This window comes from Bombina bombina, chromosome 7, assembly GCF_027579735.1.
Source record: "Bombina bombina isolate aBomBom1 chromosome 7, aBomBom1.pri, whole genome shotgun sequence".
In the NCBI taxonomy this organism is placed as follows: Eukaryota; Metazoa; Chordata; class Amphibia; order Anura; family Bombinatoridae; genus Bombina; species Bombina bombina.
This window is the reverse complement of record NC_069505.1, coordinates 375,087,503-375,112,598: the sequence shown is the minus strand read 5'-3', so window position 1 is coordinate 375,112,598 and position 25,096 is coordinate 375,087,503. Positions and strand designations below refer to the sequence as shown.

Sequence of the window (25,096 nt, the reverse complement as noted above, 5' to 3'; positions counted from 1 at the left end):
TGTCGCAAAGAAAGTGATCGCAATACCCTGCTTCATTTTTCTAGCGCGCATCCACCCACATTAAAACAATCATTACCTAAAAGCCAACTCCTAAGAGTTAGGAGGATAGTAAAGGATGAGACTTTGGTAAAAGAAAGGTTAATAGATGAGGGAAAGCGTTTTCTAGATAGGGGTTATCCAGAAGAGCTCATCAATAAGAATATATTAGAAGTAAGTAGGATAAAACGAGATGAGGCCCTTAAGCTAACTGAGAAAAAAGATAAAAAGAACAGGATGGTTTTTGTCTCAGAATTCAACAATTATATTTCAGAAGTACAACGTATTATAAGACACTGTTGGCATATAATAAAGGAGTGCAATTCAGGGCTAGAGATTTTTGCTGATGCCCCTATGCCAGCCTATACCGCTCTCCCAACCTTAGAGATACTTTGGTTAGAGTGGATATAGGGAGTCTTAAGAAAGATAATACGGGGTACATAACAAGCAAAAAGAGCGGTTGTTTACCTTGCCTGGGCTGCTCCTGTTGTGGCAGCCTTGTCAAGGGTGACAGCTTTTTCCATCCCTATTCGGGTAAAAAATATGGTATTAATTGATTTTTTTACTTGTAATGCTACCTTTGTGGTGTACCTTATAAAGTGTACATGTGCCAAAATTTATATTGGAGAAACGACCCAAAAGGTACACGAAAGGATAGTACAACACAGATCTAGCATAAGAAGAAAAAATGTTGAAGCACCAGTAGCCTGTCATTTTTTGGAGGCTGTCCATTCCATTGCACAATTGAGGTTCCAGATAATTGATTGGGAACCTCCACCTAGAAAGGGGCAAAATAGGGAATCCCTATTAAAAAAGAGAGATGTTATGGATTCACAAACTTGATGCATTAACCCCAAAGGGGATGAATAGGGATTATAACCTTAATCTATTTTTGTAAAATTATTCTGACTGTTTTCTATTATTCTGTATATAGTTTTAGGGGTGTGGTTTAGTTTCTTTGAATTTTTTTTGGTAAATGTTCAAAATAGGGGGTAATACCCCTTTAATTTGGTGAACCAATGATATAATAATGAGAGGGGAGGAGCTAAACACCTGTGTATAGGTATTTAAGGGGTTGAATTGTATTGTACCACAGACATGACTAAGGGTTAACAGCCCAAAACGTAGTCGTTGTAGTTTGTACCTGCTCCGGTTGTAAAAGAAATAAAAGATTTTACTGCTCATGAATTAAGTGGTGCTGCCTATTCTTGGATTTCTGATAATTGACAAGGCTTGCAGTGGCCTTAGGGCGTGCACACTAACTGAATTTTGGTGCTGGACCACCTTGGACATTCTTTTGCCACAAAAGATTTTGCATTATGTGCATATTATAAAAGGGTTAACTGAGGTAAAAAACAGTGTGTGAAAAAAGTGTAAAAAAAAAAAAAAAAAGCATTATTATTTTAATAAAATTTCCAAAAATCTGCAAAATGACTTGCACTTTAGTGTTGCCATGTTTAGCCTGCTCCACCCCCCTTTTATCAGTGTCTTATTCCAAACTCTGAGGAATCAAGTAAAAAAGTTTGCACGTAAGGAAAATTACTTATGCAAGCAAGTGGGGGGTTGAGGAGAGGCATCAGATACTGCTATTGTTTGTTGCCAAAAGGCTAGCTTGTTTCCATAGGGATAATGTCACATGCTTTGTGAAAGCTTTAGCATTACACTGTGCACTGCTTTAGTCAGGTGTCATGTGACTCTGCCCCTACTGTGCATCTGCTATATTTATGGCATGGATCGCACCTTCTATAAATGGAAATGTCCAGGGGGTAGCTTGCAGCAAACAAAACAATGCCTGAATTAAAGGGGTTAATAGGTGCGTTAAAATAGAAACGGTTTTGCAGGTAAGCTTTGGCTGCATTATATATTTAGAAACTTATGTTGGTTCATACAGTGTTATTTCCCTTTAAGGTGTTAAGTCAAAAACTCTTAACACCACATAGTAGTTATATACTTTACAACCTAAAATATATACTCACTCCTCCTCTACATGAATTGCACAGCTATATGTGTAATTACTTGAAATGCACAGCAAAAAATCAGGACATATGCAAAAAGACGGTCTAAAGTAAATGATGGTAAAGAAAAGTGGGCAATTTGTTCTGAATTTTAGAACTAAAATGGAATTTAAGTTATTTAAATGGAATTTATAATGCAGTAAACCAATGCATTGTAGATACTGCGCATATAATTATATTATAGATTTTTTAAAAAACGATATCTTTACACAGATCATACTCATCCAAAAAATAACTTCTGGAAGTTAAATGATTTAATAGCTAATATTCAAATACCAGTGGTAAGATGCCAGCACCAATAAGTTTCGTAAAGGCCATCCAGGATACTGAGATAAAGTGGACGGGTCATAAAATCCCAATGTTACCTGTAAAACAAATAATACAATCACAAAAGTAGGCCTAAAAACAAATTACTTATAATTAATTACTTATAAAAAAAGTTATTATTCATACGAAATAGCAGCAAATAAACATGCTAAAAATAGTTTTGCACTGAAATAATGATACGTTAAAGCGGTTTAAAAGGTCCCCTTTATTCCTAATCGCATTAAACGCAGAATTGACGGGTGGCCTAGACAGTGGTTTTAAATGCTTACAAGAATGGGACCATACAATACCTTTAGCAATCTTTATAGATAATGAAAAATTGAAAGAGAGAAATCAACTTAAAAGGGACATTGTACACTAGATTTTTATTTGCATAAATGTTTTGTAGATGATCCAATTGTATAGCCCATCTGGGAGTGTTTTTGTACAAATGTATAGTTTTGCTTATTTTTTAATAACATTGTGCTGATTTTCAGACTCCTAATCAAGACTTAATGTGTCGGATGTATACACGCGTTTACAGACTACTGCTGGCTCCTGTTAGTACAATCTGTCTTTTCATATGCAGGGGGGGAGGGGTCTGCTCCCAGCCCCTTTCACCGGGTGTTCCAGCTAACCTCATCAACAGTGCTAAGCTTCTAAGTAAGTTTTTAAAAGGTTTTATACTGGATTTTTAGATCAGTATCTGTGCATACTCTTCTTTATTGTAGTGTCTATTACATGCATTAATAAAAAAATTGCTGTATACATTGCCTTTAATGAGATCTCAGGAGGAAAGTTCACAAGCTGGCTTAAATATGTCAAATTATCTAATTTTTTTTAAAACCTCAGTTTATTGCACTAACTTCCAGAAAACACTGATGCCTTTCGAGAACTTATGTCTCAAAAGAGACGTTATTAAAAGTCCTCTCTCCGTATCTCACAAATGAATACAAACTTAACAGAAAATTACTCTCCCAACATACACCTCACGTTGGCAAAAGGAACTAAATAGACATCTAACAGACAAAGATTGGGGAAACAATTTCAATACATACGAAAATCATCCACTTCCCCCTAAATCCTAGAACTTAAAGGTACAGTCTACACCAGAATTTTTGTTGTTTAAAAATAAAGATAATCCCTTTATTACCCATTCCCCAGTTTTGCATAACCAACACAGTTATATTAATATACTTTTTAACTCTGTGATTATCTTGTATCTAAGCCTCTGCAGACTGCCCCTTATTTCAGTTCTTTTGACAGACTTGCAGTTTAGCCAATCAGTGCCTGCTCCCAGATAACTTCACGTGCACAAGCACAGTGTTATCTATATGAAATACGTAAACTAACACCCTCTAGTGGTGAAAAACTGTTAAAATGCATTCTGAAAAGAGGTGGCCTTCAAGGTCTAAGAAATTAGCATATGAACCTCCTAGGTTAAGTTTTCAACTAAGAATACCAAGAGAACAAAGCAAAATTGGTGATAAAAGTAAAATGGAAAATTGTTTAAAATTACATGCTCTATCTGAATCATGAAAGTTTATTTTGGCCTAGACTGTCCCTTTAACTATAAGGTTTTATTATGTTGGTATCCAACCCCATTAAGGCTCAATAATACCCAGAAGTGTCCAGAAGGTGTTGGAGGGAATGTGGTGGCTTCTTACATATGGTGGCAAGGCACATTTTTACAAACCTTTTTGGAAGAAAATTGAAATGCATTTCCTGCCAGTCCTTGACAATAACTTTCAATTGACATTACAGATGGCCCTATTGAATGATCTCCCAAAACCACCATGCAAATTAAAATCATAACTTCTACAAATAGGTATAAATTCTGCAAAATCATTAACAGCACGCCAATGGAAGACAGCTATGTCACCCACATATAATATGTGGAAAGACAGAGTTTCTGAGTTGCTAATAATAGAAGAATATGGCTATTTAAGATGAAACAAACTGGCCTTTCTTCTGGAAGTTAAATTTCTTTGGGAAGAATCTCTTAGGACATTCAACAACAACAATAGCACCTACAACACATCCTATATGTATATTCACTAGAACTCATTACTACATTACCAAGCTACTCATGGGGGCCCTTCCCTCCTCCCCTCTTCTCCTCCCCCTCTTCTTTTAATTTCCTATCTCTTATTTTCTACTCTACTCATAACGTATACTCTCAAATGGTTCTCTGTAGTCACAACCCATAGCATATAATATGCGTCAAGAATGATACCCTTTCTTTAATAATGTGAAAAAGTAGACTCAACCCTTTTACTTTAGTAACACGAACCGGACCGCAATCTTCATTGTTGAGAGGATAATTACTACAAGAACTAAACCTTGAACTTTATACTTGACAGTGAGATGATAAGCTCTTTCATTGTCATATTACAGTTTTGTTTACAAAACTGTATGGTTACGGTCAACTCTAATGTGATAAGTTACTGCACTAATGTACCACTCTTAAGACGAATCAAAGAATAATAAAAAATTCTTTAAAAAAAATACTGTTTAAATGGTCAACACTTCTTGGTTTTGTGAAAAATGTGCTTGGCTCCATGCTCCCTTGAGAAGCCAAAAAGCAAATACTGTCAGTTACAAATGATGAAACTCAAATAGCTAGTTTAGGCAATTTGAAGCATTTGAAAAACCTAGGTTTCGTGCACAATGTAAATTATAAAATAAAAATCATACAAAACAAATAATTAAACCATTCACACAAAAATGCGCAGGAAAAAATTGTATTGTTAAGGTACATCCAAATTCGAAAAACAAAAATGTTTAACAAAAAACATAATTTATGCTTACCTGATAAATTCCTTTCTCCTGTAGTGTGATCAGTCCACGGGTCATCATTTCTTCTGGGATATTACTCCTCCCCAACAGGAAGTGCAAGAGGATTCACCCAGCAGAGCTGCCATATAGCTCCTCCCCTCTACGTCACCCCCAGTCATTCGACCAAGGACCAACGAGAAAGGAGAAGCCAAAGGGTGTAGTGGTGACTGGAGTATAATTTAAAAAATATTTACCTGCCGTAAAAAACAGGGCGGGCCGTGGACTGATCACACTACAGGAGAAAGGAATTTATCAGGTAAGCATAAATTATGTTTTCTCCTGTTAAGTGTGATCAGTCCACGGGTCATCATTACTTCTGGGATACCAATACCAAAGCAAAAGTACACGGATGACGGGAGGGACAGGCAGGCTCTTTATACAGAAGGAACCACTGCCTGAAGAACCTTTCTCCCAAAAATAGCCTCCGAAGAAGCAAAAGTGTCAAATTTGTAAAATTTGGAAAAAGTATGAAGCGAAGACCAAGTTGCAGCCTTGCAAATCTGTTCAACAGAGGCCTCATTCTTAAAGGCCCAAGTGGAAGCCACAGCTCTAGTAGAATGAGCTGTAATTCTTTCAGGAGGCTGCTGTCCAGCAGTCTCATAAGCTAAACGTATTATGCTACGAAGCCAAAAAGAGAGAGAGGTAGCAGAAGCTTTTTGACCTCTCCTCTGACCAGAGTAAACGACAAACAGGGAAGACGTTTGTCGAAAATCTTTAGTTGCCTGTAAATAAAATTTTAGGGCACGAACTACATCCAGATTGTGCAGAAGTCGTTCCTTCCTTGAAGAAGGATTTGGACACAAGGATGGAACAACAATCTCTTGATTGATATTCCTGTTAGTGACTACCTTAGGTAAGAACCCAGGTTTAGTACGCAGAACTACCTTATCCGAGTGAAAAATCAAATAAGGAGAATCACAATGTAAGGCTGATAACTCAGAGACTCTTCGAGCCGAGGAAATAGCCATTAAAAATAGAACTTTCCAAGATAACAACTTTATATCAATGGAATGAAGGGGTTCAAACGGAACGCCCTGTAAAACGTTAAGAACAAGGTTTAAACTCCATGGCGGAGCAACAGTTTTAAACACAGGCTTAATCCTGGCCAAAGCCTGACAAAAAGCCTGAACGTCTGGAACTTCTGACAGACGTTTGTGCAACAGAATGGACAGAGCTGAGATCTGTCCCTTTAAGGAACTAGCGGATAAACCCTTTTCTAAACCTTCTTGTAGAAAAGACAATATCCTAGGAATCCTAACCTTACTCCAAGAGTAACCTTTGGATTCGCACCAATATAGGTATTTGCGCCATATTTTATGGTAAATCTTTCTGGTAACAGGCTTCCTAGCCTGTATTAAGGTATCAATAACTGACTCAGAAAAACCACGTTTTGATAAAATCAAGCGTTCAATTTCCAAGCAGTCAGCTTCAGAGAAGTTAGATTTTGATGTTTGAAAGGACCCTGTATCAGAAGGTCCTGTTTCAGAGGTAGAGACCAAGGTGGACAGGATGACATGTCCACCAGATCTGCATACCAAGTCCTGCGTGGCCATGCAGGCGCTATTAGAATCACTGATGCTCTCTCCTGTTTGATTCTGGCAATCAATCGAGGAAGCATCGGGAAGGGTGGAAACACATAAGCCATCCTGAAGGTCCAAGGTGCTGTCAAGGCATCTATCAGGACCGCTCCCGGATCCCTGGATCTGGACCCGTAACGAGGAAGCTTGGCGTTCTGTCGAGACGCCATGAGATCTATCTCTGGTTTGTCCCAATGTCGAAGTATTTGGGCAAAGACCTCCGGATGAAGTTCCCACTCCCCCGGATGAAAAGTCTGACGACTTAAAAAATCCGCCTCCCAGTTCTCCACTCCCGGGATGTGGATTGCTGACAGGTGGCAAGAGTGAGACTCTGCCCAGCGAATTATCTTTGATACTTCCATCATTGCTAGGGAGCTTCTTGTCCCTCCCTGATGGTTGATGTAAGCTACAGTCGTGATGTTGTCCGACTGAAACCTGATGAACCCCCGAGTTGTCAACTGGGGCCAAGCCAGAAGGGCATTGAGAACTGCTCTCAATTCCAGAATGTTTATTGGTAGGAGACTCTCCTCCTGATTCCATTGTCCCTGAGCCTTCAGAGAATTCCAGACGGCGCCCCAACCTAGTAGGCTGGATGGCATCCCCCTGGACAGATGTGGCCGAGAAAGCCACCTTAGAAGAGAATTTCTGGTCTCTTGATCCAGATTCAGAGAAGGGGACAAGTCTGAGTAATCCCCATTCCACTGACTTAGCATGCACAATTGCAGCGGTCTGAGGTGTAGGCGTGCAAAGGGTACTATGTCCATTGCCGCTACCATTAAGCCGATTACCTCCATGCATTGAGCCACTGACGGGTGTTGAATGGAATGAAGGACACGGCATGCACTTTGAAGTTTTGTTAACCTGTCTTCTGTCAGGTAAATTTTCATTTCTACAGAATCTATAAGAGTCCCCAGGAAGGGAACTCTTGTGAGTGGAAAGAGAGAACTCTTCTTTTCGTTCACCTTCCATCCATGCGACCTTAGAAATGCCAGTACTAACTCTGTATGAGACTTGGCAGTTTGAAAGCTTGAAGCTTGTATCAGAATGTCGTCTAGGTACGGAGCTACCGAAATTCCTCGCGGTCTTAGTACCGCCAGAAGAGCACCCAGAACCTTTGTGAAGATTCTTGGAGCCGTAGCCAATCCAAATGGAAGAGCTACAAACTGGTAATGCCTGTCTAGAAAGGCAAACCTTAGATACCGGTAATGATCTTTGTGGATCGGTATGTGAAGGTAAGCATCTTTTAAATCCACTGTGGTCATGTACTGACCCTTTTGGATCATGGGTAAAATTGTCCGAATAGTCTCCATTTTGAACGATGGAACTCTTAGGAATTTGTTTAGGATCTTTAAATCCAGAATTGGCCTGAAAGTTCCCTCTTTTTTGGGAACCACAAACAGATTTGAGTAAAACCCTTGTCCCTGTTCCGACCGTGGAACTGGATGGATTACTCCCATTAATAAAAGCTCTTGTACGCAGCGTAGAAACGCCTCTTTCTTTATTTGGTTTGTTGACAACCTTGACAGATGAAATCTCTCTCTTGGGGGAGAGTATTTGAAGTCCAGAAGGTATCCCTGAGATATTATCTCTAGCGCCCAGGGATCCTGGACATCTCTTGCCCAAGCCTGGGCGAAGAGAGAAAGTCTGCCCCCCACTAGATCCGTTCCCGGATCGGGGGCCCTCAATTCATGCTGTTTTAGGGGCAGCAGCAGGTTTCCTGGCCTGCTTGCCCTTGTTCCAGGACTGGTTAGGTCTCCAGCCTTGTCTGTAGCGAGCAACAGATCCTTCTTGTTTTGGAGCAGAGGAAGTTGATGCTGCTCCTGCTTTGAAATTCCGAAAGGAACGAAAATTAGACTGTCTAGCCTTAGGTTTGGCTCTGTCTTGAGGCAGGGCATGGCCTTTACCTCCTGTAATGTCAGCGATAATCTCTTTCAATCCGGGCCCGAATAAGGTCTGCCCTTTGAAAGGTATATTAAGTAATTTAGACTTAGAAGTAACGTCAGCTGACCAGGATTTTAGCCACAGTGCTCTGCGCGCCTGAATGGCGAATCCGGAATTCTTAGCCGTAAGCTTAGTTAAATGTACTACGGCATCTGAAATAAATGAGTTAGCTAACTTAAGAGTTTTAAGCTTGTGTGTAATCTCATCTAACGGAGCTGATTCAAGTGTCTCTTCCAGAGACTCAAACCAAAACGCTGCTGCAGCCGTGACAGGCGCAATGCACGCAAGGGGTTGCAATATAAAACCTTGTTGAACAAACATTTTCTTAAGGTAACCCTCTAACTTTTTATCCATTGGATCTGAAAAGGCACAGCTATCCTCCACCGGGATAGTGGAACGCTTAGATAAAGTAGAAACTGCTCCCTCCACCTTAGGGACCGTTTGCCATAAGTCCCGTGTGGTGGTGTCTATTGGAAACATCTTTCTAAATATCGGAGGGGGTGAGAACGGCACACCGGGTCTATCCCACTCCTTAGTAACAATTTCAGTAAGTCTCTTAGGTATAGGAAAAACGTCAGTACTCGACGGTACCGCAAAATATTTATCCAACCTACACATTTTCTCTGGTATTGCAACTGTGTTACAATCATTCAGAGCCGCTAACACCTCCCCTAGTAATACACGGAGGTTTTCCAGCCTAAATTTAAAATTTGAAATATCTGAATCCAATCTGTTTGGATCAGAACCGTCAGCTGCAGAATGAAGCTCTCCGTCCTCATGTTCTGCAAGTTGTGACGCAGTATCTGACATGGCCCTAACATTATCAGCGCACTCTGTTCTCACCCAAGAGTGATCACGCTTACCTCTTAGTTCTGGTAATTTAGCCAAAACTTCAGTCATAACAGTAGCCATATCCTGTAATGTGATTTGTAATGGCCGCCCAGATGTACTCGGCGCCACAATATCACGCACCTCCCGAGCGGGAGATGCAGGTACTGACACGTGAGGCGAGTTAGTCGGCATAACTCTCCCCTCGTTGTTTGGTGAAATGTGTTCAATTTGTACAGATTGACTTTTATTTAAAGTAGCATCAATGCAGTTAGTACATAAATTTCTATTGGGCTCCACTTTGGCATTAGCACATATAGCACAGATGTCTTCCTCTGAATCAGACATGTTTAACACACTAGCAAATAAACTAGCAACTTGGAAATACTTTTCAAGTAATTTACTATAATATGAAAACGTACTGTGCCTATAAGAAGCACAGAAAGAGTTATGACAGTTGAAAGTTAATAAACTGAAAGGTTATAGCATCAAATCTTTGTAAAAAACACAATTTTAGCAAAGGCTTGTTCCCATTAGCAAAGGATAACTAGCCCTGATAGCAGAAAAAAAGTTACAGAAATAAACGTTTTTTATCACAGTCAACTACAATCTCACAGCTCTGCTGTGAGTGATTACCTCCCTCAAAACAAGTTTTGAAGACCCCTGAGTTCTGTAGAGATGAACCGGATCATGCAGGAAATACAATGAGCTTCTGACTGAATTTTTTGATGCGTAGCAAAAGCGCCAAAAAAGGCCCCTCCCCCTCACACACAACAGTGAGAGAGATCAGTAAACTGTCATAAATTAAATAAAACAACTGCCAAGTGGAAAAAAATAGTGCCCAAAATATTTTATTCACCCAGTACCTCAGAAAATGAAACGATTTTACATGCCAGCAAAAAACGTTTAACATAAATTAAGTGTTATTAAAAAGCCTGTTGCTAGTCCCTGCAAATTAGGCTAAAGTCTTATGCACACAGTATAAGTAAAGTGAAGTGCCATTCCCCAGAATACTGAAGTGTAAAATATACATACATGACAGCCTGATACCAGTTGCTGCTACTGCATTTAAGGCTGAGTTTACATTATATCGGTATGGCAGAATTTTCTCATCAATTCCATTGTCAGAAAATAATAAGCTGCTACATACCTTTTGCAGATTAATCTGCCCGCTGTCCCCTGATCTGAAGTTTACCTCTCCTCAGATGGCCGAGAAACAGCAATATGATCTTAACTACTCCGGCTAAAATCATAGTAAAAACTCAGGTAGATTCTTCTTCAAATTCTACCAGAGAAGGAATAACACACTCCGGTGCTATTATAAAATAACAAACTTTTGATTGAAGGTATAAAACTAAGTATAATCACCACAGTCCTCTCACACATCCTATCTAGTCGTTGGGTGCAAGAGAATGACTGGGGGTGACGTAGAGGGGAGGAGCTATATGGCAGCTCTGCTGGGTGAATCCTCTTGCACTTCCTGTTGGGGAGGAGTAATATCCCAGAAGTAATGATGACCCGTGGACTGATCACACTTAACAGGAGAAATTGTATTTTATCAAAAACGTAAAATTTGTATGTAAATTACACAAGAAGAAATTGTATTAAATATGCACAGCGTAATTTGTAATTTAAGTACACTGAATGTGCAAAAAACACATAGAAATTCGTACTTATTAGTACACAATACAAAGCATAATTGTTTTATCGTAAAACGGGCTGAACATAGGAGTTCGATGGGCAAGTATGAAATTGTGTCTAAAATCCCAGGGTAATTCTGTAAAAATTTCCGCCCTACAGTTGTTTTTTCTCACAAATGAAAAGGTTGCGAGATTGTGACAAAATACTCAGAATACTTAATACCCTAATTTGCTTACATGTATATCTCTTTTTTTATAGTTTCCAGTAACTGAAATTAATTATATTTATTTCATAAGCCATTTAACATCATTTTTAATTGTAGCTGATTATAGGTTATTAAAAAAAATTGAAAATAAAGAAGACAAAAAATATTTTTTCATAAGGTGGTGAGAGTCCACAAGCCACTACTCATGAGATTCAACTCCTTGCCACTAGGAGGAGGCATATAATCCCAAAACTCCAAGAGAATTAACTCCCTCCCACTTTTCTGTTTTGCCAGTCATAAAAAAAAAAAAGACAGTTGAAGAAGCGCTAACAGACCCAATAATCTGGAGCACCTTAATTCTTCACTTTCCTCCTGCAGAGGCAAAAATAAGACTGGCAAAACAGAAAAGTGGGAGGGATTAAGTTCTCTTGGAGTTTTGGGAATATTTGCCTCCTCCTAGTGGCCAGGAGTTGAATCTCATGAGTAGTGGCTTGTGGACTCTCACCACCTTATGAAAGAAATCATTTTTATCTTCTTTATTTACAGATTATTTTAATAACCTATAATCAGCTAATATTAAAAAAGTATGTTAAATACCTTATAAAACATAAATTATGCTTACCTGATAATTTAATTTTCTTCTGAAGGAAAGAGACCACAGCTGCATTCATTACTTTTAGGAAATACAGAACCTGGCCACCAGGAGGAGACAAAGACACTGCAGCCAAAGGCTCAAATACCTCCCCCACTTCCCTCATCCCCCAGTCATTCTGCCAAGGGAACAAGGAACAGTAGGAGAAATATCAGGGTGAAAAAAAGGTGCCAGAAGAACAAAAAATTACAACAGCTGGCTCCCAAAGGGTGAAAACCCTCAGCCTCCCGCTGCAGGAACGAAGGAACCAGACACTACATTGCAGCTCCCCTTCCAGAATCCTGAATGCAAGCACCAAGGATGCACAGGACACCACAGATACTAAGGTAACTCCAAACCCGGAGAACCCAACCCCCACTCTAGAAGAGAAGGGAGTGAAACAACGGAAAATACCCTATATAGAGACGAGACCCCTTGGCCATATCACCAAAACAGTTAAAAGACATCTGGAGTCTACAGGAACATCATAAATGCACCAGAAGACCAGTAGGGACACGTCAGAAGGACCTAACGCCTAAGCCACACTAAGACATCTCTCACAGAGCCCCGGCCCATACGAGAGAAACCCACGGGACCAAGACCAAACCAAGGAGAGACATGGACCTAGGTCAGGGACCTCAAGAGGAGTCTATCCAGAGGAACCCTAAACGGCCTCCTACAAGGAGGAGCGCACCTCTAAAGTCCGTAGACTTGGCGATCTAGCAATAGCCCCAAACCCAAGAGTCACAGAGATATAGAATGCAAGGAAAACTCGGAGGCAAGCGATAACACGTGTTACACACACAGGCAGGGTAGCACCAACACCCGAAGGCGAATAACCCTGGACCTTGCTCGCCATCCCAGAGAGCTAAACAGAAGGCACTGCCAACGAAGCTCCTAATGGAGCATTGAAGAAAGGTCAACTACCTGACCCCAGAAGGGCAGTCATCCGTACCTGACCTTGACTCTTCACTGACAAGCCCAAGGATAGAGTTACAACGAGGACGCAAGACACCCGAACGATGAAGACCATGGTCAGACCAAGGGTATAAAATGGAAAAGACAACAGCCAGAGATCCTTAAAGGATCTATCTTCCAAAGAAACTACTTTAAGCAGGCAAACGCCAGAGCCTTAGCCGCCCCACAGAAGGCAGGGAAACCCTGCACACCACCTCTTGGAGTAATACAACTTGGACTAGAGGAAGAAAAACATGCCCGCGCATCCAGACTTGATCGATCCACACAAGGCTGGAAGGAATAAGACTGCCACCGCAAAAAAATGCTTCATAGGCAATCAGCGTCCGGAAGTTCGAGTGAAACTCAAATCGTTAAGCACTCAGCATACCAGACCACACAGGTCACACACATCTCCCAACACCAAAGAAATGGAGATAACGGTTCTGAGTCTCCAGGGACCTGAAGAACCATGATGCCGTCTGCAAAAACAGACCAGTATTCCAGGCGAGTAGCCCGAACCAGCCAACCTTAGTTTGGCAGTCACAACCCTCCGTCCGGAGGGGTTGCGTATAAACAACAGGCCTCATACTTCAGTAGGATCCGAGCTCAGAGTCCATAGAATAGGCCAAGTGACATACTTTAATCAGCACCACAAAGGTGACATGAACCCTGGAACAGCCAAAAAAAACATCCAACTAGTACCAGCCTGGTATAAGGACACTCCAAAACTGCTCAAGGTCCAAGAAAAATCGTCCCGAAGGATTGATCAATGAACTAGAACAAACATAATTCTAATATTCAACAAGTGCGCAACTTCCGAGGGAGTGCCCACGCGACCACTAATCGCAAGTATCGGTTCCAGAGAAGAATGTTCATAAAATGAAAATCTAACAGACATGAGCTTAAGGAAAACAAATTAAACACATACATCTGGATCAAAAATAAAATGAAGGCAGCACCCATCGGGTGAATGCCCAAGGTGAATGAAAACGACAACGGGACCAGTCGATTAGAAGTCCCATTCACCCAAGCTCAGAACTGGAACCCAAACATAAAAAATAAATAAAATGGAGACGTTAAGGAGATTGGCTTCATCCCCAAACGTCATTCCCATTGTGCCATCCTGCATCTAAGGCCTCGGACCCCTCGGCCCACTAGGACTGGGATCCTCCAGCATTGCCAAAACATGTCTTAAAAGAACACGCAGGCGAGCCAGCCCATAACGGAAGGCAAAATCATCCCTCGCAGGATCAACTGAAGACCCTGGCCCCCGAGATTGGGGCACCTGAAGCCTCAGGGGCCATCGCTTCCCCAGAAGGCCAAACTAAATCGGGCGATCCCACGCTCGACGGGCCTTGGTTAACAGAACCCGGGCAGTATTGTAGAAATACTTCACTTGGGAGATATAAATGAGACAGAGCCATAGAAATGGCCATGTGGAACCGTGCCGTAACCTCTGAAGGAAACAAGCCACCCTCCGGAGAAGGAGTAAGGGCCATAGGGACACCTGCATGCGTAGCCAGAAAAGGGTCTGGGATACACACCTCATGGGTCATGGACACCTCGGAGGCGGATGACTCAACGCACTCTAAGCTCCCTGCTTCGGGAGAAGAGAGGACTCTAGAACGGCAATTGGAACATAACTGATGGACATTGATTACCCGGGCCATTTCATATTCATCGCAAGACGCATTCTCCGTATCGAAGGCATCCTTGTCTCCATAATCTTGTAATTTACAAAAATGACAAAAGCTAACTGGCACCCTTTAACACCCCCAATGGCTGGGGCACACACCACCTCCAGTGAATCAGACAACCCACAAGCTAGACTCTCTTGGACGCACACAGTCAGCATACAGAAGTGAAAAACAACGTAACCGCACCCCTCACAAGGTGCACCATGCCAGTCACAAAAAGGGCGCACAATCTTAAGAGACTGCAACATAAAAAGAAGGCTGTTATGTTCCGTAAAGGCTATGAGCCTAGGAATAGCTACACCTTGCAGAAGTGGGGGAGGTATTTCAGCCTTTGGCTGGGGTGTCTTTGCCTCCTCCTGGTGGCCAGGTTCTGTATTTCCCAAAAGTAATGAATGCTGCTGTGGACTTTTCCCTTTTAAGAAGAAAATAAACATAATTCATTTCAGTTACTGGGCACTAGGAAAAAAAGGGAAATTTATTCTTACCAGATAAATTTGTTTCTTTTACGATACGATGAGTCCAGGGATTTCATCCTTACTCCTGGGATATCGCCTCCTGGTCAGCAGGAGGAGGCAAAGAGCTCCACAGCAGAGCTGCATAAATAGCTCCTCCCTTCCCTCCCAAGCCAGTCATTCGACCGAAGTTAGGAAGAGAAAGGAAAAGCCAAGAAGCAGAGGTGACTGAAGGTTAACAAAAATAAAGACCTGTCTCATAAAAACAGGGAGGGCCGTGGACTCATCGTATCGTAAAAGAAACAAATTTATCAGGTAAGAATAAATTTCCCTTTTCTTTTACAAGATACGATGAGTCCACGGATTTCATCCTTACTTGTGGAATACAATACCAAAGCTATAGGACACTGATGAAACGGGAGGGACAAGACAGGGAACCTAAACGGAAGGCACCACTGCTCGAAGAACTTTCCTCCCAAAAACAGCCTCGGATGAGGCAAAAGTATCAAATTTGTAAAATTTTAAAAAAGTGTGAAGAGAAGACCAAGTCGCAGCTTTGCAAATCTGTTCCACAGAAGCATCATGTTTAAATGCCCATGAGGAAGCCACAGCCCTAGTGGAATGAGCCGTAATTCGTTCGGGAGGCTGCTGTCCAGCAGTTTCATATGCAAAACGGATGATACTCTTCAGCCAAAAAGAAAGAGAGGTAGCCGTAGCTTTCTGACCCCTACACTTCCCAGAAAAAACAACAAACAGGGAAGAAGATTGACGAAACTCCTTAGTTGCCTGTAAGTAAAACTTCAAGGCACAGACCACGTCCAAATTATGTAACAGTCGCTCCTTCTTAGAAGAAGGATTAGGACACAAGGAAGGAACAACAATTTCCTGATTAATATTCTTATTTGAAACAACCTTAGGAAGAAAACCAGGTTTAGTACGCAACACTACCTTATCTGCATGGAAAATAAGATAAGGAGAATCACATTGTAATGCCGAAAGCTCAGAAACTCTCCGAGCAGAAGAAATAGCAACCAAAAATAAAACTTTCCAAGATAATAACTTAAAGGGACAGTAAACCTCAAAAATAATGTTATATAATTCTGCACATAGTGCAGAATTATATAACATTATATTAGCCTTATCTTTATAAAACATAATATTCCCTTTGATTTTTTTTAAAACAATTACAGTTTTTCAGACCCGCTCTCTGTGCTCTTCTGAGCGGGTCTGTTTTTTTCACACAGCGCATCGGGCCAGCTGTATAGTCACTGCCCGGCCCGACCGCGCCATTATACACAGTGTAGCTCGCTCCTGCTCTGTCTGAGAGCACAGAGAGCGGGTCTGAAAAACTGTAATTGTTTTAAAAAAATCAAAGGGAATATTATGTTTTATAAAGATAAGGCTAATATAATGTTATATAATTCTGCACTATGTGCAGAATTATATAACATTATTTTTGAGGTTTACTGACACTTTAATATCTATGGAATGCATAGGTTCAAACGGAACCCCTTGAAGAACATTAAGAACTAAATTCAAACTCCAAGGAGGAGCAATTGGTCTAAACACAGGCCTGATTCTAGTCAGAGCCTGACAAAAAGATTGAACATCTGGAACATCTGCCAGACGCTTGTGTAGCAAAATAGACAAAGCAGAAATCTGTCCCTTTAACCCTTTGAGTGCTAATGACGGCACTGAGCTGTCACAGAGTTTCCCACTCTGGTGCTAATGACGGCTCAGAGCCTTCACTAGCATTCTCCCATCTTGAGGGAGATCTTGGGGCTCCCACCCGCTCCTACCCCGGCGATCATGCCTGTAGAGTGACAGGCATCGCCGGGGCTTCCCGTTTTTCGTGGTGACGTCACGCGCAATAACGTGATGACGTCAATGCGCAACTTTATTTATACTTAACAATGTTAAGTATAGGAGCAGGGGGCATGCTGCTTAGAAGCCTGTATCTCAGGCATCTAAGCAGCTACAGACCCCCAAGACCCACCATTGGAAAGGTAATCGCCTAACCTTTCCAACAGTGTAAGTCTTGGGGGTCTGAGAAAAAAGTTAAAAAAAGATGTGTTCAAAAAATAAAAAAAAATAAAAAAAAACTTAAAAAAATATTAGCACCCAGGTGGGAAAGTGCTTGGCACTCAAAGGGTTAAGGAACTTGCTGACAACCCTTTCTCCAATCCTTCTTGGAGAAACGATAAAATCCTGGGAATCCTAACCCTACTCCATGAGTAGCCCTTGGATTCGCACCAATAAAGATATTTACGCCATATCTTATGGTAAATTTTTCTAGTAACAGGCTTACGTGCCTGAATCAAGGTATCAATGACCGAATCAGAGAACCCTCACTTAGATAAAATCAAGCGTTCAATCTCCAAGCAGTCAGCTGCAGAGAAATTAGATTCGGATGATGGAAGGGTCCCTGAATGAGAAGTTCCTGCCTCAATGGAAGCTTCCACGGTGGCAGAGAGGACATGTCCACCAGATCGGCATACCAAGTCCTGCGAGGCCACGCAGGAGTGATGAGAATCACCGAAGCCCTCTTCTGTTTGACTCGAGCAATCACCCGGGGAAGGAGAGCAAATGGAGGGAACACATAAGCTAGGTTGAACGACCAAGGCACTGCCAATGCATCTACCAGTTCGGCCTGAGGATCCCTGGACCTGGACCCGTATCTCGGGAACTTGGCATTCTGACGAGACGCCATAAGATCCAGTTCCGGTCTGCCCCATCTGAGAATCAGGTTGGCAAACACCTCCGGATGGAGTTCCCATTCCCCCAGATGAAACGTCTGTCTGCTCAAAAAATCCGCCTCCCAATTGTCCACTCCTGGGATGTGGATTGCCGACAGATAACAAGAGTGATTCTCCGCCCACTGAACTATCCTGACTACTTCTGTCATCGCGAAGGAACTCCTTGTTCCTCTCTGATGATTGATGTAAGCTACAGTCGTAATGTTGTCCGACTGGAATCTGATGAATTTGGTCGAAGCCAACTGAGGCCAAGCCTGAAGCGCATTGAATATTGCCCTCAACTCCAGAATGTTGATGGGAAGCAGAGAAAATCCGACCGAGTCCATACACCTTGAGCCTTCAAGGAATTCCAGACTGCTCCCCATCCTATCAGAATGGCATCCATTGTCACTATCTCCCATGAGGGTCTGCGGAAGCATGTCCCCTGGGACAGATGATCCAGCGACAACCACCACAGAAGAGAGTCCCTTGTCTCCTGATCTAGATCAATTTGAGGAGACAAATTGGCATAATCTCCATTCCATTGTCTGAGCATGCTCAGTTGTAGAGGTCTGAGATGGAAACGAGCAAACGGAATGATGTCCATTGCTGCCACCATCAATCCAATTACCTCCATGCACTGAGCCACTGACGGCTGAGGATTGGACTGAAGGGATCGGCTCAGAATTCATAATCTTTAACTTTCTGACTTCCGTCAAAAAGATCTTCATGGATAGAGAGTCGATTAGTGTTCCCAGTAAAGGAACCCTTGTCTGTGGAATTAGCAAACTCCACCTTCCATCTGTGAGTCCTTAGAAAGGACAGAACAATGTCTGTATGGGACTTTGCTAGCTGATAAGACAACGCCTGGATCAGAATATCGTCCAGATAAGGCGCCACTGCAATGCCCCACGGCCTGAGAACCGCCAGCAGAAACCCCAGAACCTTTGTGAAAATTCTGGGTGCCGTGGCCAGATTGAAAGGAAGGGCCACGAACTGAAAATGTTTGTCCAGAAAGGCAAACCTTAGGAACTTGTGATGATCTCTGTGGATAGGAGCATGAAGATATGCATCCTTTAGATCCACGGTAGTCATATATTGACCCTCCTGGATCAATGGGAGAATGGTCCGAATAGTTTCCATCTTGAAGGATGGAACTCTGAGAAACTTGTTTAGACTTTTAAGATCTAAAATAGGTCGGAACGTTCCTTCTTTTTTGGGAACTACAAAGAGATTTGAGTAAAACCCCTGCCCCTGTTCCTGAATTGGAATGGGGCATATTACTCCCATGGAGGAGTGATCTCTTACTCAGCGTAAGAACGCCTCTCTTTTTATCTGGTCGACAGATAATTGTGAAAGAAGAAACCTTCCTCTGGGGAAGGAATTTTTGAACTCCATCTGATACCCTTGAGACATGATTTCTATTGTCCAGGGATCCTGAACGTCCGTTATCCAAGCCTGGACAAAGTGAGAAAGTCTGCCCCCTACTAGATCCGGTCCCGGATCGGGGGCCACCTCTTCATGCTGTCTTGGTAGCAGCAGCTGGCTTCTTGGGTTGTTAACCCTTGTTCCAAGCCTGGTTGGGTCTCCAGGTGGACTCGGCTTGTGAATAATTCCCTTCCTGTTTAGTGGAAGAGGAAGAGGGGACTCCTTTGAAATTTTGAAAGGAACGAAAATTACTCAGTCTACCCTTTTGCTTGGATGTTTTATCTTGAGGGAGGAGGTGTCCCTTACCTCCCGTAATGTCAGAGATGATCTCCTTCAAGTCAGGCCCAAACAGGGTCTTTCCCTTGTAAGGAATAGCCAAAAGCTTAGATTTAGAGGAAACATCCGCAGACCAAGAATTTAGCCATAAGGCTCTGCGTGCTAAGATGGAGAATCCCAAACTCTTAGCCGCCAATTTGGTGATCTGAAAGGCTGCATCCGTAGTAAAGGAATTAGCCAATTTAAGAGCCTTAATTCTATCCTGTATTTCTTCCAAAGAAGTCTCAGTCCTAAGAGACTCTTCTAGGGCCTCAAACCAAAAGACAGCCGCAGTCGTAACCGTCACAATGCAGGCTGCCAGTTGCAATAGAAACCCTTGATGAAGTTTTGGAGGGCGGAGCCAGCTGCCATCGGAGCAAGACGCACATATCAAGAGCTCCTACTATATATAATAATTTTGCACGGCTATCCATCATATTTTATCTACTTTTGGCTTTTCCTTGGAGATTCCTATTGACAGTTATCTCTTGAATGCTGCTGGGGGACCTTTGCAGTGCTAAACACCTCGATTTTTGCAATCCCTGCTTTCTGCCTTTTATTGTGATAACGAGTGCAGGCATACATGGCCGCGCTTTTTCTGTCTCAGTTAACAGAACTACTACAGGGAGTGCAGAATTATTAGGCAAGTTGTATTTTTGAGGATTAATTTTATTATTGAACAACAACCAAGTTCTCAATGAACCCAAAAAACTCATTAATATCAAAGCTGAATAGTTTTGGAAGTAGTTTTTAGTTTGTTTTTAGTTATAGCTATTTTAGGGGGATATCTGTGTGTGCAGGTGACTATTACTGTGCATAATTATTAGGCAACTTAACAAAAAACAAATATATACCCATTTCAATTATTTATTTTTACCAGTGAAACCAATATAACATCTCAACATTCACAAATATACATTTCTGACATTCAAAAACAAAACAAAAACAAATCAGTGACCAATATAGCCACCTTTCTTTGCAAGGACACTCAAAAGCCTGCCATCCATGGATTCTGTCAGTGTTTTGATCTGTTCACCATCAACATTGCGTGCAGCAGCAACCACAGCCTCCCAGACACTGTTCAGAGAGGTGTACTGTTTTCCCTCCTTGTAAATCTCACATTTGATGATGGACCACAGGTTCTCAATGGGGTTCAGATCAGGTGAACAAGGAGGCCATGTCATTAGATTTTCTTCTTTTATACCCTTTCTTGCCAGCCACGCTGTGGAGTACTTGGACGCGTGTGATGGAGCATTGTCCTGCATGAAAATCATGTTTTTCTTGAAGGATGCAGACTTCTTCCTGTACCACTGCTTGAAGAAGGTGTCTTCCAGAAACTGGCAGTAGGACTGGGAGTTGAGCTTGACTCCATCCTCAACCCGAAAAGGCCCCACAAGCTCATCTTTGATGATACCAGCCCAAACCAGTACTCCACCTCCACCTTGCTGGCGTCTGAGTCGGACTGGAGCTCTCTGCCCTTTACCAATCCAGCCACGGGCCCATCCATCTGGCCCATCAAGACTCACTCTTATTTCATCAGTCCATAAAACCTTAGAAAAATCAGTCTTGAGATATTTCTTGGCCCAGTCTTGACATTTCAGCTTGTGTGCCTTGTTCAGTGGTGGTCGTCTTTCAGCCTTTCTTACCTTGGCCATGTCTCTGAGTATTGCACACCTTGTGCTTTTGGGCACTCCAGTGATGTTGCAGCTCTGAAATATGGCCAAACTGGTGGCAAGTGGCATCTTGGCAGCTGCACGCTTGACTTTTCTCAGTTCATGGGCAGTTATTTTGCACCTTGGTTTTTCCACACACTTCTTGCGACCCTGTTGACTATTTTGAATGAAACGCTTGATTGTTCGATGATCACGCTTCAGAAGCTTTGCAATTTTAAGAGTGCTGCATCCCTCTGCAAGATATCTCACTATTTTTTACTTTTCTGAGCCTGTCAAGTCCTTCTTTTGACCCATTTTGCCAAAGGAAAGGAAGTTGCCTAATAATTATGCACACCTGATATAGGGTGTTGATGTCATTTGACCACACCCCTTCTTATTACAGAGATGCACATCACCTAATATGCTTAATTGGTAGTAGGCTTTCGAGCCTATACAGCTTGGAGTAAGACAACATGCATAAAGAGGATGATGTGGTCAAAATACTCATTTGCCTAATAATTCTGCACTCCCTGTAGACCGCCACAACAACGCTCTTTGGATGCAGTAGTTGAGGTTTTTAAGCCTCTTGTGGCTCACACTTCTGCTCCAACTGCCCTGACAGCCGACAAAGATCAACAAGGAGAGGATACAACGAGCCCGCGGCAGTCGCCATCTTTAATCCTACCGCCAGGGCATTCCTCATTACGTTGTATTGAAAGGGACTTCGTGAGGCGAGAAGCTAGTGAGGAGTTGGGCTTTGCTACTAAACAGCAGGACTCTCAATCAGATGCGCTCTATAGCGGTTTAAGAGAGCCACTACTGACACACACTTCCCAATATGGTATGGGGCTAATCTGGGCACAAGGCTTGAGCGTGACTATTGTTTGTCAATAACCTGCTGGTCCCTGTCTGGGGTGCAGGACACAGGTTGTATCATCAACTCATGGCTCCTGAAGCTTCCAGTACAAGTACTTAAAGTGGGAGTTGGCTAGGAAAGCTACCCGTATTGCTAAGCTGCTAATGTTTCCACAGTGGCTTTCTTGACTATGCAGCAATACTCTCCATTGCATGTTCTGACATTGGATACAGCCTACACATTGAGAGACACTGCTGCAACAAGACATGTATATAGTTAACGGCTAACTGCACTTAGATGGACAGATGTTTGTTGCCCTTTAAATAGTTCTAGTTACCCTGTGTACACCCTGTGAAACCTTCTTGTGTGTTGGGGAAATAACCTGCATTTATTCTCGGGGCACGGGTGTTTGCCGATCCTGAGTTTGCTCTAATTACTCCCCACAACCGTTATGGATACACAGGGCTTTAGTGTTCCACACTGCTTCCAAGGGGTTAATTATCTCCCAAGCATGACATTGGCAAAATGTCTGGCCGCTACTTTATGTGACTGCTCTACTTAATATTTTACATTTAATTGCGGGCATGTGTGTTTGCTGCCTCTGAATACACTGTAACCCTATCACTATACCGGTCTTTTAGACCGACATTTTTGTGCTTTCAATGCTAATTAGGGGTAATTAGAAGTGTGTATATTTTTCTGCTATCATAAGCCAAATATGTGTAGATATGTTAATAGATAATAGGCGGTATACCAGTCACAGACAGTTACCTTATCTCATCTCTACCTATTATGCATGCAAGCGGGTTTGCTGCTAATGTTTGACTTATGCATGTTAACCTAGTTTTATTTCATAGAGTACCTAAAGGTTTTCTAGATATACAATAAGTATGTGCTCTACATCCCACCCTGTTACAGTTATGCGATTGTTTTATACTGTTTGCTGTTGATGTGTGGTATGTCCCCACCTACATATGTATTGCCTTTCATATTACTACTCTGAGAATGTATACTTTTCTTTTCTATGCTCATATAAGTTTAAGTTGTTCTGACATGTTGAGACACTGGTAGCTGCCTATCTACTATACATATGGGAAGGGGGCAATTAACTTTGACACAATAGCCTATTGTTGGATATAGGGCCCATATCCAACTAACATGGTAGCTAAGATATATTATTGCCATAAAGGCTGATTTATGCCCCTATCCTGTATTCCCATAGAAGCAACATTGCTACAATGGTACTTTTATATTAAACTGGCGAAAATACTATATGTATGTAACTGTATCTCCCCAATACCAAGCACTATCTTAGTATATAAGAATGATTTACACACCCTTCCCCTTCCTCACTAAGTTTAGCTTATCATTTTGCACCCTATAAGACTAACTCCCAGAACAAAAATTCTTCAGTGTGTTCTAATCATGCCTCACAATGGTAATAACTCTGATCCCCCCCAAAGTTTAATGATGTCTATATTTAGTTTACATAGGCCAACCAATTGTCAACTGTACAACATCCCTAGTAAAACCTTTTTCACCATGGATGCAAAAGAATTACCGCAACCTATTTATTCTCTTAGTATTTACTCGCAATACCAAGGTACTGACTTTACCTACTTTATTTAGATCAGCAGGACTGATCAATAATACTAGCTAGCTGAGTCTATAATCGCTATACACACCCTGTCTCCCTTACAGTTTCACTTGCTCTCCTCCTCAACATAGGAACATTATATAAGTGGCGCCCTACACCTTGAAAGTCTCCTTTGGCATATATTCCATTCATTGTATTTATCTTACCACCCCACCCCCCCCTACTATTCCATAATATGTCTCCTAGTTTTAGGAGAATTAAAAAAGCGGTTTCTCTTGCTTATACCGCACCTTCCATCACCCCCTTAGTATCTCTTTCTATTCCATATTGCACCATAATACGGAACCCACCTATTTTGATCAGACTATTAGATCTGCTTGACTTGTACCTGCTGAGTTTTTTCTTCTTTCAACATATATCAGGGGCCTTTTTGAGACCAGATATATAGCAGTTAATACCTTGATGTGTGGGCCGGAAGGCTCTAATATGGTTCCTGCTTATTATTAGTAAGATGATTTTGATTTTGTTACAGCATATTCAATATGTTACATTCTACATTTTAAATGTCACAAAACCGAGGTATAATGATGAGATCCAAAGATGGCCTTTCTGGCCTATATCTGCCTTCCTCTACCTTAATGCTTTTAGAAGGTCTCTTAGTGTTGAGCATCCTCTATATACAATGTCTACATGGTATGTAAACTGTTGTTTTTCTTCTCATTTCTTATGTGTTTATTTTGCTACTCCAGGAGCATTGAAGCTTTTATCGCATGTAACATGTAGTGCAAAAATTTACATAAATGATGTATGCCTTTCATTATACCTCAATAAAAATATATTAAAAAAAAAAAAAAAACCCTTGATAAACAAATAGTTTTTTGAGGAGACCCTCCAATTTCTTATCCATAGGGTCTTTGAAAGCACAACTGTCCTCGATAGGAATAGTCGTATGCTTAGCCAGAGTAGAAATAGCTCCCTCCACCTTAGGGACCGTCTGCCAAGAATCCCGAACGGTGTCAGCTATAGGGTACATTTTCTTAAAAATAGAAGGGGAGAACGGGATACCCGGTCTTTCCCATTCCCTAGCAATAATCTCTGAAGTTCTCTTAGGAACAGGGCAAATGTCAGAATAAGAAGGGACCTCCAAATATCTGCCCATCTTACTCAATTTCTCTGGAGGGACCACAATAGAGTCACAGTCGTCTAGAGTCATCAAAACCTCTTGTAGTAACAGGCGGAGGTGTTCAAGCTTAAATCTAAAAGACATCACGTCCGAATCTGTTTGGGTCAAAGCACTTCCTGAGTCAGAAAGTTCCCCCTCAGATAGAGCCTCCATACAACCCAATTCAGAGCCCTGGGAGGGTAGATCGGAAATTGCCATTAAAGCAT

The 25,096-nt window shown here is 41.8% G+C and overlaps 1 protein-coding gene across 2 annotated transcripts in view; it reads right to left on the bottom strand.

Moving 5' to 3' along the window:
- Nucleotides 1-25,096, bottom strand: part of ATG7 (autophagy related 7) — a 582,165-nt gene that overhangs the window by 415,342 nt on the left and 141,727 nt on the right. For both annotated transcript variants that reach the window (XM_053721092.1, XM_053721093.1), the window contains one exon: nt 2,328-2,416. In XM_053721092.1, coding sequence (XP_053577067.1) covers nt 2,328-2,416 — 89 coding nt within the window. The remainder of the gene's footprint in view (nt 1-2,327; nt 2,417-25,096) is intronic.